At 50.9% G+C, this 15,911-nt stretch overlaps 7 protein-coding genes across 7 annotated transcripts; 2 read left to right on the top strand and 5 right to left on the bottom strand.

The window, feature by feature from the left end:
• Positions 1-327: 327 nt before the first annotated feature.
• Positions 328-1,994, bottom strand: N7539_009269 (cytochrome P450; the record flags this gene model as incomplete). Its single annotated transcript, XM_056938864.1, has 3 exons — positions 328-1,243; positions 1,309-1,752; positions 1,819-1,994. 3 exons carry the CDS (start codon positions 1,992-1,994, stop codon positions 328-330), a joined length of 1,536 nt encoding a protein of 511 aa, XP_056786241.1.
• Positions 1,995-3,759: 1,765 nt separating this feature from the next.
• N7539_009268 (uncharacterized protein) lies at positions 3,760-5,850 on the bottom strand (the record flags this gene model as incomplete). Its single annotated transcript, XM_056938863.1, has 1 exon — positions 3,760-5,850. The coding sequence occupies one exon, from the start codon at positions 5,848-5,850 to the stop codon at positions 3,760-3,762; it is 2,091 nt and encodes a 696-aa protein (XP_056786240.1).
• A 322-nt stretch (positions 5,851-6,172) lies between these two features.
• usgS (transmembrane protein UsgS) lies at positions 6,173-7,653 on the top strand (the record flags this gene model as incomplete). Its single annotated transcript, XM_056938862.1, has 5 exons — positions 6,173-6,275; positions 6,454-6,560; positions 6,618-6,790; positions 6,850-7,243; positions 7,303-7,653. 5 exons carry the CDS (start codon positions 6,173-6,175, stop codon positions 7,651-7,653), a joined length of 1,128 nt encoding a protein of 375 aa, XP_056786239.1.
• An 814-nt stretch (positions 7,654-8,467) lies between these two features.
• On the top strand, positions 8,468-9,962 carry N7539_009266 (acetamidase/formamidase family protein; the record flags this gene model as incomplete). Its single annotated transcript, XM_056938861.1, has 5 exons — positions 8,468-8,542; positions 8,611-8,629; positions 8,688-8,976; positions 9,035-9,311; positions 9,384-9,962. The coding sequence occupies 5 exons, from the start codon at positions 8,468-8,470 to the stop codon at positions 9,960-9,962; spliced, it is 1,239 nt and encodes a 412-aa protein (XP_056786238.1).
• A 112-nt stretch (positions 9,963-10,074) lies between these two features.
• On the bottom strand, positions 10,075-11,484 carry N7539_009265 (NAD(P)/FAD-dependent oxidoreductase; the record flags this gene model as incomplete). The annotated part of the gene is made up of 2 exons (XM_056938860.1): positions 10,075-11,204; positions 11,292-11,484. 2 exons carry the CDS (start codon positions 11,482-11,484, stop codon positions 10,075-10,077), a joined length of 1,323 nt encoding a protein of 440 aa, XP_056786237.1.
• Positions 11,485-12,803: 1,319 nt separating this feature from the next.
• N7539_009264 (Peptidyl-prolyl cis-trans isomerase D) lies at positions 12,804-14,235 on the bottom strand (the record flags this gene model as incomplete). The annotated part of the gene is made up of 5 exons (XM_056938859.1): positions 12,804-13,744; positions 13,822-13,908; positions 13,986-13,995; positions 14,062-14,129; positions 14,223-14,235. The coding sequence occupies 5 exons, from the start codon at positions 14,233-14,235 to the stop codon at positions 12,804-12,806; spliced, it is 1,119 nt and encodes a 372-aa protein (XP_056786236.1).
• A 364-nt stretch (positions 14,236-14,599) lies between these two features.
• Positions 14,600-15,886, bottom strand: N7539_009263 (D-aminoacyl-tRNA deacylase; the record flags this gene model as incomplete). The annotated part of the gene is made up of 5 exons (XM_056938858.1): positions 14,600-14,755; positions 14,836-15,062; positions 15,128-15,170; positions 15,240-15,446; positions 15,785-15,886. 5 exons carry the CDS (start codon positions 15,884-15,886, stop codon positions 14,600-14,602), a joined length of 735 nt encoding a protein of 244 aa, XP_056786235.1.
• Between the last annotated feature and the right edge of the window lie 25 nt (positions 15,887-15,911).

The raw sequence follows: 15,911 nt of genomic DNA, 5'->3' as shown, positions 1-15,911 counted from the left end.
GATGATACCATCTGGCTGCATCCAGCGCGCCACGCCTTCCAAGGGAGGAGTTGTCAACATTTGCATTTTCAGGCGTTCATTCGACGGGTATTTGGCGTGATTCGACATGAAGACTTCATCGCAGGCCTCAATCTTGAGCATCTACGTACCAGATTGTCTTCTCGTGACTACAAGCGTGCTACTAGGAGCTTTCCAGCTGACTACATTTTTTGAGACTCGTCTTCGATGTAGATAAAAACTCCAATGAAACATTGAACGGGCTTGATGAATGATGATTTCAGGGTATCGAACTGGTAATGAATACAAAAACTGCTTGAAGCCGGGTAGCTACCCAATAATCAAGGGAAATTGGCCTTTGCCTTCTTCGACGTGGAACCCCCATTTGACTCCAGAGTACTTGTCACGAGGCTCTGCCGTGACTGGGAATTTTCCTTTGATGGGACCCGTGATCGAGACCATGCTTGTCTTGACCTTGACAGGCTCCTTCCAAACCCCACCGACAGGTTCAAGATCATATCGCATCATGACCATGGCCGCGAGGAGCAAGATTTCCGAGCTGGCAAAGTGCCGACCAGGGCAGACCGTGGGTGAAACGCCAAAGGTCATAAAACCACCTGTGCGTCTGCCATCTTTCTTGTCGCCAGTGCTCATGTACCGTCGCTCGTCAAACACCGCCTGAGATTCTCCCCATACATCCGGCCGTTGTGACAATGGGAGCGAAGGCATACTGACGCTGTTTCCGGCCTTGAGAAGATATCTGTCTGCAAGGAGGGTGTCCTTAACGACGACCCGCGTGGGCGAGGAGATGGACCGGTACCGGAGGACCTCCTGGAAGGCAGAGAGCAACAGTGGGCACTTTTCCCGGATGGCAGACAGATCGATGCTGTGCGTGCCATCTTCGGCCACCTTGAGTGCATTAGCCTCGATCTCCTCGCGAAGCTCCGCGAGCAATTGGGGTCGAGAGAAGAAATCGAACATGCACCAGAACATGGCGGGCACGGTATTTGAAATGAAGGCGAGGAGCATGCTGACTTCCAGCAAGGAATAATCCTCGAGAGAGAGACCGGCTCCAACTGTTACCTTGAAGCGCACATCTGTCAGCTCCGAGGCGTTCTTGTGGCCGTCCGCTTGAATGTACTTCAAAACAGCATCCGCAACCTTCTTGCGAGCGTAGTATGGCTTTCGCGCCAAGACGGAAGGCCATATATTAGGCAGGAGCATGCCAAGGTTTTCTTCAAAGATCCTGTAGAAGCCGTCAGTATTGGAACTTCAACTCGATCTCTTGGAGAGACAACATTGTTGACTTACCACCAGGCGTCCTGGATCTCCTTGTCGGCGTACGGATTCATTGGACCGTATGTGGCTTCCGTGCTCGCAGCCATGGTGGCGTCTTTGCACCACCCGTACAGATCGAAAGTGGACGTTTCGCTTAATTGCTCGATGAAGGGTTGAATGAGCCGGATCATGTGGAGATTCAGTTTGTCCAGAGGTTTTCCAATCAGAGTAGGGGTCATGGAATGCATGATTCGCGCTCCGAGACCTTCACCACCAGCCTCCTTGTCCTTGAGGATCTGCAATGCTTTGGGATTGGTAATCCCGGCGATGGTCTTCGCACTGAATAGCAATAGCGGTTCAAAGCTGAGAGTCTTCGCATTGCGCTGGACGGCCTGCACCAGTTCTGGCGAAGTGATCACATAGAACTTGTTGATGAGCATATCCAAGCCGATGATGGGCTGATCAGGGTGCTTTTTGCTGATCGGATAATGTCAGTTTTTGTTCGATAGAAGGCCATTTCATTACTCCAAAGACACCACTTACGCCTGATCGCCCCAGTGACCTACACCGTTGAAAAGTAAACCAAATGCGTGTCCCAAGATCGGGATTCCGTGCGTGACCATAGGCGGTTCACGAGGGTCATGTCGACGTCCATTGAGAAGGACCAGACCCAGCGCCACCACGGCACCCAGGATCAAAAGTTGTGTCGTCTCAATCATATCGATGTGAGGTCGGTATGTTCAGATTGTCACAATTTTCGCATCAGTTCAGAATCTTCGCCTTTAAAAAGGGGCAGATGCCAGCCTGTCCATGTCTGACGTGAATATGCGCACTTGCGTTCAACGCAACCGAGCTTCGCTCTCGCTCGCTTTTTCATATCATTAATGGAACAACTGTCCGTTGGCACGGAAAGCTTAGACCCTTTACGCCATAGTCATACTACGGGAGACCCATTCCCCACACTTCGCTTACAACAATGGCCATCGGGCCAACTTGTCAAGGCCATTGGTTGCCAGATTGGTGATCGCTTGGAGCAGAGCCGAGATGGGTATCTGGCCCGGATACACCAATGATCGCGACCACTCTTAAACACGGTTTCATCTTGGTCCTCTTTTCTTGATCTGGCCCACTTTGCATGTGTACGAGCACGTTGCTGCAGTATGTGCGCCTTCGAAGGTCAAGCACGACTCGAGACGAGGAGAGACTGCTGATATCGACTCTCGGTCGTTCCACAAATGAGCAAACCGGCTCCTCCATACATACCCAAGAAATTTGGAAGCCTCGCTTCTAAAGTCAACTATTTGGCATTCCATCCATATGCAAGAAATCGAGGGCCTTCGCTTCGGGTGGGTTCTGCGAGAATAATGTGCAATGATAGGTCGCGGTCCTCGCGGTCGCATGCCATTTCTGCTCCGTTCCACGTCCGGAAGCCTGGTACAGGAATAGGTAGCCTCCTTTTTCCTGACTCGGTCGCATCCACGAGAGAGCAAGGTGCTCGCCATCTGCGGCGGATTTTCGGAGAATTGCGATTGCAAAGACCAGGTACTGTACTTCTCAATCAGCCTTGCCAAGAACTAACTACACGACCCTCTATCATCAGGGAGCTGTGGCCTTGAACGGGAAGAAAGCATGTTTCTATTCGAATGAGCATCTTTGACGGTCAGGACTCAACGTCCAGGTCGCTGATTCTCAAATGGCCAGGATGACTCGAGTCTGGACAATCCTTGTTGTCAAGCTGTTAACTACCCAAGGTAACATACAAGTAAGCCGCTTGCATGCGCCATGCACTGCCATGCAGCCATTTGCTTAGGTACATGCAAATGTGTTACCTCATCGATGCTCTAAGCGAAGTTTACTCCAGAACTTGTGGAAGGAGATGCTTAGTTGTAGGCGACCTTCCATCCTCGCTTCGCCATGTACATGCATGAGCCCAGAAGGTCGCCGATCAAGGCTCCATGCAGCCCTTTCGAGCCTGCTACTTCAGCATTCTATCGTATGCGTTGCAACTTGCCAGAATGTGGAAAAGAAGGCGATACAGCCGACCAATCGTGAACGGGTTTTCTATAGCAAGTTGCAAAGAGGAGAAAAGCTGGTCATTGGAATCATTATTAAAACTAAAAGATACATCGACTTCGCAACGACCTCTCTAATAAAAGATGTGAGATTTCACCGTGAAGAGTGTGTGATCAAGCTCTCAAACAATCAATGAAACCCTGGAAAAGGCGCAGCCCGCGCTCTGGACGTGTCCTCCGAAAAAAAAAAGCGTGTGATGGAAATTCGAATTAGGTCGTATCGGCAATGAGATGAGAACAAGGGACGCGAAAGACAGGAGATATCGTGGCGTCACATGTAAAATGGATCGGAATCATTAAATCAGAAATAAGTTGGAGATGTCACATCGAAAGAGAAAGTGGTGGACAGAAAGAAGACATTAGTAATAATGGTAGGGAAGGTTCAATTGCAGGCTAAAAAGACAGAACTGCATCAGTCAAGGTCCCATGGATCAAGCTTCCTCATGATCTGAGCATCTTCATATTCAGAAGAACTCTCACGCTCCAGCGGAAAGCTATAATCATCATCGATGAATGACTCTCTGGGTAGTGCTTGGGAGCCTGAAGGGGTATCCTCTATCGTGGAGCCGAGGGCGGGGCTGATGACGATGCGAGCAGCGACGTGCATTAGAATGATGAAAAGATGAATTGGGGGAACCAAGACAAGTGACAGGGCCTTGGTGAGGAGGGAGGATGCCTGCTCGTTGGGAGGCTGATAAAGCGCGGATTGTGCGGGCATGGGGGACACATCTCGCTGTCTGGTCGCCTGCGCTCGCCGTCGAAACTCTGTACTCATGTGACCCATGTCAGGGGTCAAGGTTAATGTTCCTTTATCATGCATAGTGGCAGCCGAGGGCGTGTACGATGCAGGGCTGTGGAGAGAGTCGTCTAGAGTGATAGAGCCGGGCATGTTCAGCGTCGTGTCTATTTGCGGGCTTTCCATAGGCTGCGAGGTAGCTCTGCCGACCTCGATCTGGGAAGCTGAATTTGATTCTTGTAGATTGTTTTCGTTCATCAAGGCTGCAGTGTTCAAGGTTTGAAAAGCGTCGTGGTCCGCACGCATCGGATCCTCGATTACTGACGATGAATCTTGCCGCGAGACATCTCCTGTGCCGTGGTGGGGAGGTGACTTCGATCCTGTCAATACAGAATCTTCAAGGCCACAGCCGGGGCCGTTGGGTGAGCCAACGCTTCCATTCAGCGCTTGGCCAGATGTTGTCACCTTTTGAGCAGTTGGTTCGGGTGATGCTCCGCTAGTCTGCAAAAGGCGGTCATCTTCAGGTCTCACAAGCAACTGGCTCTGTGTTGTGCAGTGCTCATCGCTGGAAACCGCACTCGTCGAGTCTGCGATGAGTATACTCTCGACGCGCTGGTCCTGTTCTTGGGAGATTATGGCGATCGACGGACAATGCGCCTGTTGTTCACGTGATTTTGTGTCGACGGCATCTTGTGTGATATCCCGAAGGACTTCTGGTTGAGAGGCATCGGGAGCGCTTAGATCACAGCTAGAAGGGAGTTCCCCTTCGACGGATCCGCGCACTACGGGACTTGACGTGTCTGTTAAAGACATGGCATCGATTGCCGCGCCGATACCATTTTGGATAGACAAGACTTCTGGCCTTGGAGTCGCGTCGAACTTCTCACGTAAACTTGTGAAGGTCTCTCGCTTCTCAGCTGTTGATTTGACATGTGCATTGAAGAAATCTGTATCGAGTCTTGAACCTGCGCTGTCATCCTCCATCGAAGTGACCCGGCTCTCAACTCTCGTCTTCGAGGTCGTACTGTATGCTCGCTCCGAAATCAAGCCACTATCATCGGTGGCAGCCCCATCAGTATCATCACTCGTGCTGGCAGAGTCTGGCCAGTCTAGTTTGATGTCGACTGAAGGTCTCCGAAAAGTTGGCGTAGGAACGGATAGGGTATCTTTGTTTTCCTTTGGTTTCCACGCCCTTTTGCGTCGGGGCGCTACAGCTTCCTCGGGCAACTCAACGCTGAATGCGCGCTTGAACGGACATGGCGTAACCTCATATCGGAGAACATTGGGCAGGGCAGCTTTGAGTTCCTCCACAGAAGCCTTATCCTCGGTGGTCTCGTAGGGCAGTTCGATGCGGTAGTATGTGAGAGGACGAATGCGCAGGACGAATTTCGAGACCCCATCGACACACCAGCATTGCGAGTTCCTCAATATCGCTCGAACCACATTTCCACATTTCAAGAAGACTGTCAAGCCCCGTTCGAGTATGAGAGGGGCGGTTGCGACTGTTCGCTCGGTTGCCGAGCGCCAGGGGAGGGTCTCGATCGTGTCCACGGGATAGTCAAAATCAGAGGGCGCAGAACTGGATGGGATCGGTACGAGTGCTCGAGGTGCAAAGTGAACGATTTTCGCGAAAGGGTGGTAAAATATGACGTTTTCTGAGAGATTCCCCTTGGAGCGTTGCGCATGCGGATTCAATTTCGTGGGGAGAGTGACCGCGCGGCGGATAGAGTGTACCGGACCAGAGGTATTGCTCTGAGGCTCGGGCATGATCGTGGTCAAGAACTATGACACGGACAAATAATGATAGTTCTTCACATGGGGACAGGATTACCACAATATCAACATGCTTTGTGTGAGAAGTCGCCCCGAGCCAAAGCCAGGTGACGGGGTTTGTATGCACTCCGAGTTTCTCGCAGCTTTGCGCCCGCGGGGGGACATGTGAAACCTGCCTCAGGCACCATCAGTCAGGTGATACTTATGACGCAGTGTAACAGGCTCACAGATGGAGTACATAAATGGATGCCTGTACCTGCGTTGGCCTCCACACCATTCTGCACGTCTTCAAGTCCTACCAGAAAATTTGAAGACGATGAGCTCCTTCAAGGACCCTCCTAGTACGGGGGCAACCCTGACCATGGCCAATTTTGAGCCGAATGCAGTAATCCGCGGCTTCCAGCTCACTATAGTCGGTAGTACGTTGACCAATACTGTTCCCTGTCTGAGTCTCATCCTCCACAGCGAATGTACTTTCAGGCAATCGTTGCGTCCGACCAATCGAAAGAAAGCGACCTGAGAAGCTTTCAAAGACTGGCTCAAAGATGGATCAAATACAAAATGAGGCTCCAACCCGAGGCTAACGCAATGAAATAGCTGTTCGTGCTCTGAAGAATCCCGACCTATTCAAATCCGAGCACTTCCGACAAGCAGCTCTTGCCGTGGGGGTTGGAATCATAATCCAGCTCATTATTCAGATCCCGGTATGTACAAAGATCCCATCCAAATAAATGAAACTATCTGCTTACGCACTGTTAAAGATGATCCTCCTGAAGCTAGTCATTTTCATAGCTTCATGGATCGTCGATATGGAGAACGCAACTTGGGACGTGAAACTCCTCAATGGCATGGACTTTATGTCCAAATCAGTCCTGCAGGTTCCGTTTCTTTTGATGACCTTGATGGGTTACATCACTCCGACACTGGATGAAATGTCGGTCATGTTTCCTCAACCCCCAACTCTGATGAACCAAATGCTCACCAATGATACAGCTTCATGCAATCTGTCGAGTGGGTTGACTCGACGTACATCCAGAAGCACAAGTCCGAGAACCCCGCGACTTTGCGGGCCATGTACTACCCTAGTCTGGTCATGTATCCGACCAAGGACGGCCCACTGTCATCCCGGCCCAAGTCAGAGGCTGTCATGATGTTCGCTCGACGCTATGCCAAAAGAATGGGCACGCTTCTAGGCGTCTACCTACTATCGCTCACTCCCGTCGTTGGTCGATTTGTGATGCCCGCAGCTAGTTTCTACACGTTCCGCAGTCATGTTGGTACGGCTCCTGCAGCTGTCATTTTCGGCGCTGGGCTGGTACTCCCGAAAGCGATGATTGTCAAATTCCTCCACACCTATTTCGCATCGAGAAGTCTGATGCGTGAACTTGTGAGCATATCTATTTCGCCTCCTCGAGTTTCTCCTGCAACAACTAACAACCACTTTAGCTTGAGCCATATTTCCAACGTATTAGGTTCACATCTGACCAGAAGCGCCGTTGGTTCCGTGACCGCGAAGGGGTTCTTTTCGGCTTTGCTTTTGCCTTTACCATTGTGTTAAAGACACCTTTCATTGGAGTTCTCATGTATGGTGTTGCCGAAGCGTCCACGGCCTACCTGATCACGAAAATCACCGACCCACCTCCCACTCCGACCGAGAATGCTGGCTTTGCAGAAAGCCAAGTGACGTGGAAGAATAAGCACGACTTCCTTCGCTTGTCCCTCGAAAATATTGACAAGCTCAATGTAATCACGGATCAGGAGGGCGCGAATGGTACCACAACCACCAAGAAGGACTGATTCCAGAGTGATCACATGCCAATTTTGGCATCGTGGTCATGCATCCAGATTTGGTCTGTTGACATGGCACGGCGGACGTCTGGTGTGAAGATCCAAGGACACCAGCCTTGGCTCAGAATGGCAGCACGGATTTGGCGAATAAAGGAAAGTTACAGACTAGGCACACATTGCTGGGTGTTCCTCCAACACGATCAGTCTGTTGTCTGTTCAAGTTCAAGACTGCATTCAGAAGCGGGGGTTCAGGAGCGGCGTCTGGACTGATGTTGGTTCGAGCATAGCCTGTACACTTTACGCGCGTGGATGATCCTAAAGAAAACATGTTACATAATACATACTACATACTAGTACAGCCGACATGCTATACGAGTGCATCACGTTCTAGTGGATACTGTATAGTGTACACTGCATGTTGCATGCTGCATATTCAAGTAGCATCCAGCGGTTCTTGTGACAAGCCTATCCAACCAGACATCCGCCATAATCCGACTAGATGCTTGAGTGGACCCATATGCGAAGAAGAAATGACCAAAGATAATTGAAGCGCATCGCCGAAGATAGTCGATTTTCGACTTGTCAGCGATATCAGCATCATAGATAACGCCCAATTGGGGCTGTTGGCCAACTGCGGAGAAGCGCATGGGGAGCGTCTTATCTCTGGTCCTTCCCCAAATTGACCCCGTCGGTCTTCGGGTATCCGTTCGACCCCTCACTTGTTCTCCAACTTCTATGACCCTCTTAAATCGTCGTCATTGTCGATGGGAGTACGTGTATTGAAAGCCCGTTCATCGTATAATTCAACAAAACTCTGAGCATCATGGGTGTCAAAGAGATTCGCACTGCCCTGAAAGTTGACTTGAATAAGCACGCCCGTGATCAGCCGGGTCTCCATGTATGTCACCAGAGGTTATATGTGGTCCAGCATGCGCTGTGAGAATCAGATAGCTAATTTCTGCATAGAACAGATGGCATCCTGACAGTTAGTTGTATTTCAGAATGCACACTTGCAGTTGATCCTGACCCGAAGTGCTTTCCAGTTCCCGCGTGCGGCAAGATTGCCAATGGAGAAGTGGTCAAGATTGAATGTCTAGACTGGACCGGCGGACAGATCAAGAACGACGATTCGGCCGAGGATGTCAGGACAGTTGACCTGACAGAGATTCATTATCTGTCGGGTCCCTTTGACGTTGAGACTGCTGAGCCGGGCGATGTCCTGGTGGTGGAAATCCAAGATGTGCAACCGTTCCAAGACCAGCCATGGGGATTTACTGGTGTCTTTGCGAAAGAGAACGGAGGTGGATTTTTGGATGAGATCTATCCCAAGGCGTTCGTACCACCCTTATCCATCGCAAGAGACGACTTGACCTGACTTGACCCAATACAGTGCGAAAGCAATCTGGGATTTTGAGGGTATCTTCTGTTCGAGCCGACATATCCCCGGTGTCCGGTTCGCTGGTTTGATTCATCCTGGCATTCTTGGTTGTGCTCCCTCAGCCGAGGTATTGGCTGAATGGAATCGGCGGGAGGGAGAGCTCATCGCGGCAAACACTGTCGAGGACCGAATTGTGGCCCAGCCCCCGCAGCCTCATAATGCCCACGCCGGAAATGCCACCGAGGATGTCAAGGAGAAGGTAGCAAAGGAGGGAGCCAGGACCATTCCTGTAAGTTGATGACACCTCTTGGTTTCCAGAACCTACCTACCGGCATATACTGATCGGTTGAACTTTGAAAAGGGCCGGCCTGAACATGGCGGTAATTGTGACATCAAGAACCTCTCTCGCGGGTCCAAGGTGTATCTACCGGTTCACGTCCCAGGTGCGAAATTTTCCGTTGGTGATTTGCACTTTTCTCAGGGAGATGGAGAGATATCCTTCTGTGGTGCTATCGAGATGGCCGGGGTCATCACCCTCAAATTCTCGGTGATCAAGAACGGCATGGCGAAGATGGGAATGAAGTCCCCCATCTTCTTGCCCGGTCCAGTTGAACCTCAATTTGGACCTGGGCGCTATCTCACTTTTGAAGGCTTTTCTGTGGACGAGAATGGCAAGCAGCACTACCTTGACGCTACCGTCGCCTACAGACAGACCTGCCTGCGCGTTATCGAGTACCTGAGACGGTACGGGTACTCGGACTACCAGATCTATCTGTTGCTCTCGTGTGCACCTATCCAGGGACATATTGCTGGAATTGTGGACATTCCCAACGCATGTACCACCCTCGGAGTGCCGATAGATATCTTTGACTTTGACATCAGACCAGAGGCGGAGGTTGTGAAGCGGGATCTGGGAAGCTGCGCCTTTGCTAGTGAATGAAAGCTGGAGAAAGATGAAGACTGATCGTTGCTAAATGATTTACGAATTTGAGTGACAGACCCAGTATTTCCCTTGAACGCATGGATCTGTATCCGTTCCCTCTGTCTGTCTCTCATTGGAAGCAAGTCCATTCATCGTCCTTGATATCTTGCAAATTCATGACTTCATGCCGACCTCCGTGCCGATTTTGCGTAGCGTACCAATCCCGATTGATAGCCAACTGGGGTCGCCAGCGGATCACATCGCGGACTTCATCCTGCAGCTTCCCTTCCAATGCGTCCACGATAAATCCCCCGATCGAGGGCATCTGCATGGCTCCATTTCCTGATCCTCCAACAGCTACCACGAGCGAAGTATAGTCTGGATGCCGGTCAATCAAAAATCTCCGGTCGACAGTATCCGCATCCCAGCAGATTCTTGCGAACGAGAGAGGCCTATCCGCCAGATGAGGCATGGTATCCTGCAAAAAGCGTCTCGCGCGTGCCTCTGCCTCCAAGGGAATCTGTTCCTTGGCAAAGGGCTTGCTCCTCTCTTCGCCCGGTCGCTGCCAGTCTGCCACAAAGTTGCAGTATCCCGGATGCTCATCGCAGATCTTGAGCTCATGCTTATCTTCATCAGGTTCGATGAAGAAGCCCATTCCAGGATTATACAGCACCGGGAGATTACGATATCTTCGTGCCTCCTCCGGAGTTAACTTAATATGAGAGATCGTCCACGCCGTCGGTCGAAGCTGTTTCTCAAAGTCCAGAAGCTGGTCAGACCCAGCACCGGCTGCGAGTATAGTATGATCGGCCAAGTGCAGTTTTCCATCCGCAGTCTTGGCTCCCTTCACGTCCCCGTCCTGATAGACGAGCTCGATGACATGACCCTGAGGGCTGCCTGTGATGAAGTTGACGCCGAGTCTTTGGGCCTCTGTGGCCGCCGAGATAATACCTTTGCGGGCATGGATCCAGCCTGCGTCTTTGTAGCTTACCCAACCCCGCCATCCGGGAAATTCTCCCGTCAGCACACCCGAGAGCATCGTGCTGCGAAACTCCGAAGGAGTCTGCAGATTTTGGAAGTCGGCTTGCATTGGGTCGATCTCTTCCTTCTTGAGATATGCAATCAGGCCCGGGTCGCTCGCCGCCAGAATGAATCCGGTTTCATGGAAATAAGGGGTGAAGACGGGATCGGTCTTCCATCCTTTCAGAGCTGCCCGACTGAACGTCGCGACAGCAATCGCTTTGGCATCTTGGTAGTTTTCTATCGTGGTATAGTGTGATCAATACCGAGTCCCAGAATGGAAACAGGTATACACTAGACGGTGACCAGTGAAAATGCGGCTCATACCTTTAAACTCTTTATGCTCCATGATTTTGTTGACATCATTGCCAGCTGCAATGGGCGAGGGTACGACAAAAGGATCCAGGACACGAACCTCTCGATACCCTCTGCGGGCTAGATGAAGGGCCGTTGAGCAGCCCCATGTTCCTGCACCAACGATCAAAATGGATGAGTCGTGGTCGAGTGTTGGGTTTGTCATATTCGCCGCCGAGTCGGGTTGATACAGACAACGTGAGAGACGGGGCCAGGGAGAGGAATCAACACAGAATTTGAAGCTGGTCGCGTGACAGGAAGAGGACACTTGATCAACTCAGCTGCGTATCTGATAACAGATCCCCTCTCTTCTATTCGGAATCAGGCCCTGATCAGGCGAATTTATACTTTGTGCAGGTGGTTTAAAGTACGCACAGGTAGTCGGGTCTAGCAGTAGTTCGGAAGTACTACTAAGATTAGTTAGTAGTGGACTCGAAACAATCACCGCCAGTCACATTTACACCTACAAGTTGGATCAGGAGCAGATCGAGAAGTCGAGAAGCGGCTTCGATTGAGTGTCTATGCATGCATTACTCCAGCAGGTCTGTTGCCTGGATAACTCATCAACGGATGCAATTGTTAGCCTACTTTGAGATGATAGAGGGTCAGTCCGTATCGCGTGGACTTTCCTGCTCCTCTTGCCCCAGACTAGGAGACTAACGTGGAGACGACGGAGTTGATGTGCAAGTCTCTATCCTGCTGTCTTTGGTAGGTACCGGTAGTTCACTAGTCCGTAGTTAGTACTAGGCGTGTGGTCTATTGACGAAAAGGGAGTAAGTGTGCATACTGCATACTGCAAAATGCATCCGCTCGAAAGTAGATTTTTTAATTCGCGACACTTGCTGTATTGTAATGTGGTGGGTCTAAAGTCTAAAGTCTAAAGTCTAGAGGATTGTGATGACGTTATCACGTCGTGTCACTATTGACTGCTACCGGTTGAATGAACTACAGTATATGCAGCAGGAGATCTGTAAGCTTCAGCTAATCTGGAAACTTCGGTAAACCCACCTGCAATTGTAATATTAAATTGATCTTAGCGTCAATGAGCAATAGCAGTCTCAGTACAATGTTTTCTTGTTATGCTCGTCGTCACTCTCTCAGTACTGAACGAAGTATCGATTAGGTAAATCACTGCCAGTTAGCTACACAAGTCATTACGACCTGAAGCATGGACCCTTCGGTCGGCTCATCAAATTTACGACCCGAGACGTACTGGCATCCTTCTAAAGGTGATTCAATATGTCAACCTGACCTGTCCCGTCTGCAAGCTTAGGTTTGAGGTCAGAGGCATGCACTGCTAAACCCTCTGGCATTATGAGAGCCCTCTCGTACCTAACGGCCCGCCTCGAAGACAAAGAGGGAACAAACTGAGGAATTGAAAGGTGCATGAATCAAAAGGATTCGCTATGATTTTCAACTATGGCGTAGTATTTAATTGAAGCAATGCGCGCAGAGTCACCCCGTGAATCATTAGATGTAAGCTCGCTAAGAGAAGAACTTACGCGCAGCAGCCTTGTCCTTCGCGTCACGCTCTTTCAGCGCCTTCTTGACCTTCGCAATCTCGTTGGTAATGCCAGCATCGGTGGGTGCGAGCTGGGAGGCCTGCTGCAGATCCTTCAAAGCCTCGTCTTCCTCTTTGAGTCCCTCGTAGGCGAGCGCACGGCGGAAGTAGACCTTGGCAAGATCAGCATCCTTTGCCTTGGCGGCCTGAGCAGCCTCGAGAGCAAAGGAGGCCCAGCGCTGGGCTTGTCGGTACTGCTGCAGCTTGTTTGCCAGCAATGAAGAGTTTGAGTGCAAGGTGAAACGGAGGGCCTTCATTTGCTCGTCCAACTCCTTGGGATCAGACTCGGCTGGCTCGGGCACCTCGTTGAGGTATCGCAGGCCCTTCTGGTACTTCTCCAAGCCCAGGTTCAGCTCACCCTTCTTGAAAGCCGTGTTACCGAAGCCCTTGAGCTCGGTGGCAATCTTCAGAACAGCGGTCGCCGTCAATTCTTCACCCTGGTGGTCCTCGGGGAAATCCTCGTAAGGGTCGCCCGTGGAATCCTGAGCACGCTTGTCGGCATTGTCGTACTCCTCGCCGGTCAGCTCACCACAGTCTACCACCGTCACATCCACTTTTGGCTTGTCGGACTGAGTGGGCATGTTCTCGATCTTGCGGATAATGCTCTTGCCATTGAGCACCTCTCCGAAAACAACGTGCTTGCCATCCAGATGGGGGGTGGAGACAGTGGTCACAAAGAATTGGCTGCCGTTGGTCCCGGGGCCCGAGTTGGCCATGGAAAGGAGGAAAGGGCGTTCGTGCTTGAGGTCGAAGTTCTCGTCGTCGAACTTCTCGCCGTAGATGGACTCGCCGCCGGTACCGTTGAACGCGGTGAAGTCACCTCCTTGGATCATGAACTGCTTGATCACGCGGTGGAAGATCGAGCCTATAAAAAAAGTTTGTTAGAAAAAGGTCTTGAACTCACTTATTTGGTCCTCTCAAAATCATCCAATTGTCACATACCTTTGTAAGTCAGCGGCTTTCCTTGCTTGCCAACACCCTTTTCACCGGTGCAGAGAGCGCGGAAATTCTCGGCGGTCTTGGGGACAACTATTGCCGGTCAAGCGAGTCAGTTGAGGCACCTGTGGATCGCGGTCATCGTTCTTGAGGAGATTCTCGTTGCGTACCATCGCTGAACTACACAATGACAGTCAGTTTCGGGTCATGTTGGTCTGAACCTTTACGGAATTTGAGATCACTCACAAGCTCGAAATTGACTCGGCCAACCTTCTGATCGCCAATTTGAATGTCGAAAAAGACGCGCGGGCGCTCTATTCACTGCACTTAGTCGCTGTAAAATCTCACTCGTGGTTGCGCGGGGCTAGAGCAACTGGACCCCGCACTGGAACTGGCTGAGGACGTACTGGTTTCGGCCATGGTGGTGTTGATTCTGGAGAGAGAGGTGCGCAAGTGAGGTGAACTACGCAAGTGAGGTAGACGAATGGGTCAAATAGGCCTCTTAAAATGAGAAGCAAGGTAGGTGGACGAGGGAAAAGAAGGTGCCGGAAGAAAGCCAAGGTTGGGGTGGGGGATCTCTCGGCGGTCCTGCGGATGATGGCTCTTCACGAAGCTTCCATGCTTAGCCCTAAAAATATGCGCCGAGGAGGATTACCCGCTTCAGAAGATAATCAGTTAGCATGGAAATAGATCATGACTTTGTAAAATCGAACGCCATTTACGGGGTATAGTAATGACTATGTACAAAAACGCCCCTTTTGCCAGTGTATGTGCTCTCTCTTTCTCATGCTAATAACTCCGGGGGTATCGTAAATTCAAACGTGCGCCCTGTCTCTGCGTCATCGTCGCCGTCCTTTGACTTGCCCTTCTTGCCATTTTGATCCTGCTTGGGCTCTTTGGGCTCCTTCTTCGGGAGATTAGTATCGATCTCAATTGTCACCTGAAGGAATAGAGAATTTGTGCATCAGTCAAAAGTTCGGCAGCGGCGCAAAGGTGTTAAGCCAGACAGGCATTATGTACCGCCGCATCTTCACTGCGGTAGTTCACACCCACCGGCCCGTCATTTTTCAATTCCACGTCCATCATGGCTTGAAAAACGCCATTCTTCACTCGATCTGGGACATAGGTCACCTTCATCTTGTTGTAGAAGTAGTCGTAGAGCTTTCGCGCTGTGGTCGCATCGGCCGCTTCGTGAAAGTCCGGCTTGTTGCCTTTCTTCATCTTGCCGAAAAGAGTAAATTGCGACACTATTCGAAAGTTGTCAGCGATCCCGTAAATAGCTTCACGACCTGTGATGACAGAGCAATCATACCACAAAGGACTTCTCCCTCGATATCTTGGACATTTTTCTTCCACTGGATGAATACGTCAGCGCAAAGCGTCGAGTGCCGATTTGACGGAACTCGCTCGGTGCATATCCATACCTGCGCGCCATTCTCATCAGGCCAGAACTTGGCTTTCAGCACCTTGTTCACCAGAGTTTCAGCTTCCTTCTCAGTATCATCTTTGCCAACACCGGCAAAGACCAGTAGACCCTTGCCAATGGATGAAATTAGTTCGGAGTCAACGGTGACCGACGCAGATTTCACTCTTTGAATGACGACTAGGAATATCTTAGCAAAGACATCTCGCTAGCAGCATTTCGATCAACGGGACACGAACGTTTCATGGTGTTGGTAGAATGCGACGCTGAAGGGTCTCTGGCGCACCAGGAAGGATCAGTCACGGGGAAACCCCACAGAAAGCACAATCTCCCGGGCGAACCATCGACATACCAACCTTGAACGGTTCTCCGCACTCCCAAACCACCTCTCCAAAGCCAACTGAACGCAATTGGCAGACAATTATCAGCGTCGGCGGGTATTGTATCGGAGAAAGCGCTGCTAGACTGTAGTCTCCGCGTAACCTGAGGTTCAGGTTAAGTTGGCGTGCACACGCCTTGGTCAGACCCCAACGGCCGCAACCTTACCTTTGCGAAGGTCGAGGACTCCACCGCCTTCCGCATCTGGGCTTCTAGAGGCTTTCCACTTGGAAGGACGACGAGAAGACCAAATTGCAGCAATCTCGCCATTTTAAGGTGTTTCACTCACCGTGAC

Source organism: Penicillium diatomitis, assembly GCF_028827545.1.
Source record: "Penicillium diatomitis strain IBT 30728 chromosome Unknown utg000015l_segment0_segment0, whole genome shotgun sequence".
In the NCBI taxonomy this organism is placed as follows: domain Eukaryota; kingdom Fungi; phylum Ascomycota; class Eurotiomycetes; order Eurotiales; family Aspergillaceae; genus Penicillium; species Penicillium diatomitis.
This window is presented reverse-complemented; position numbering and strand designations above follow the sequence as displayed.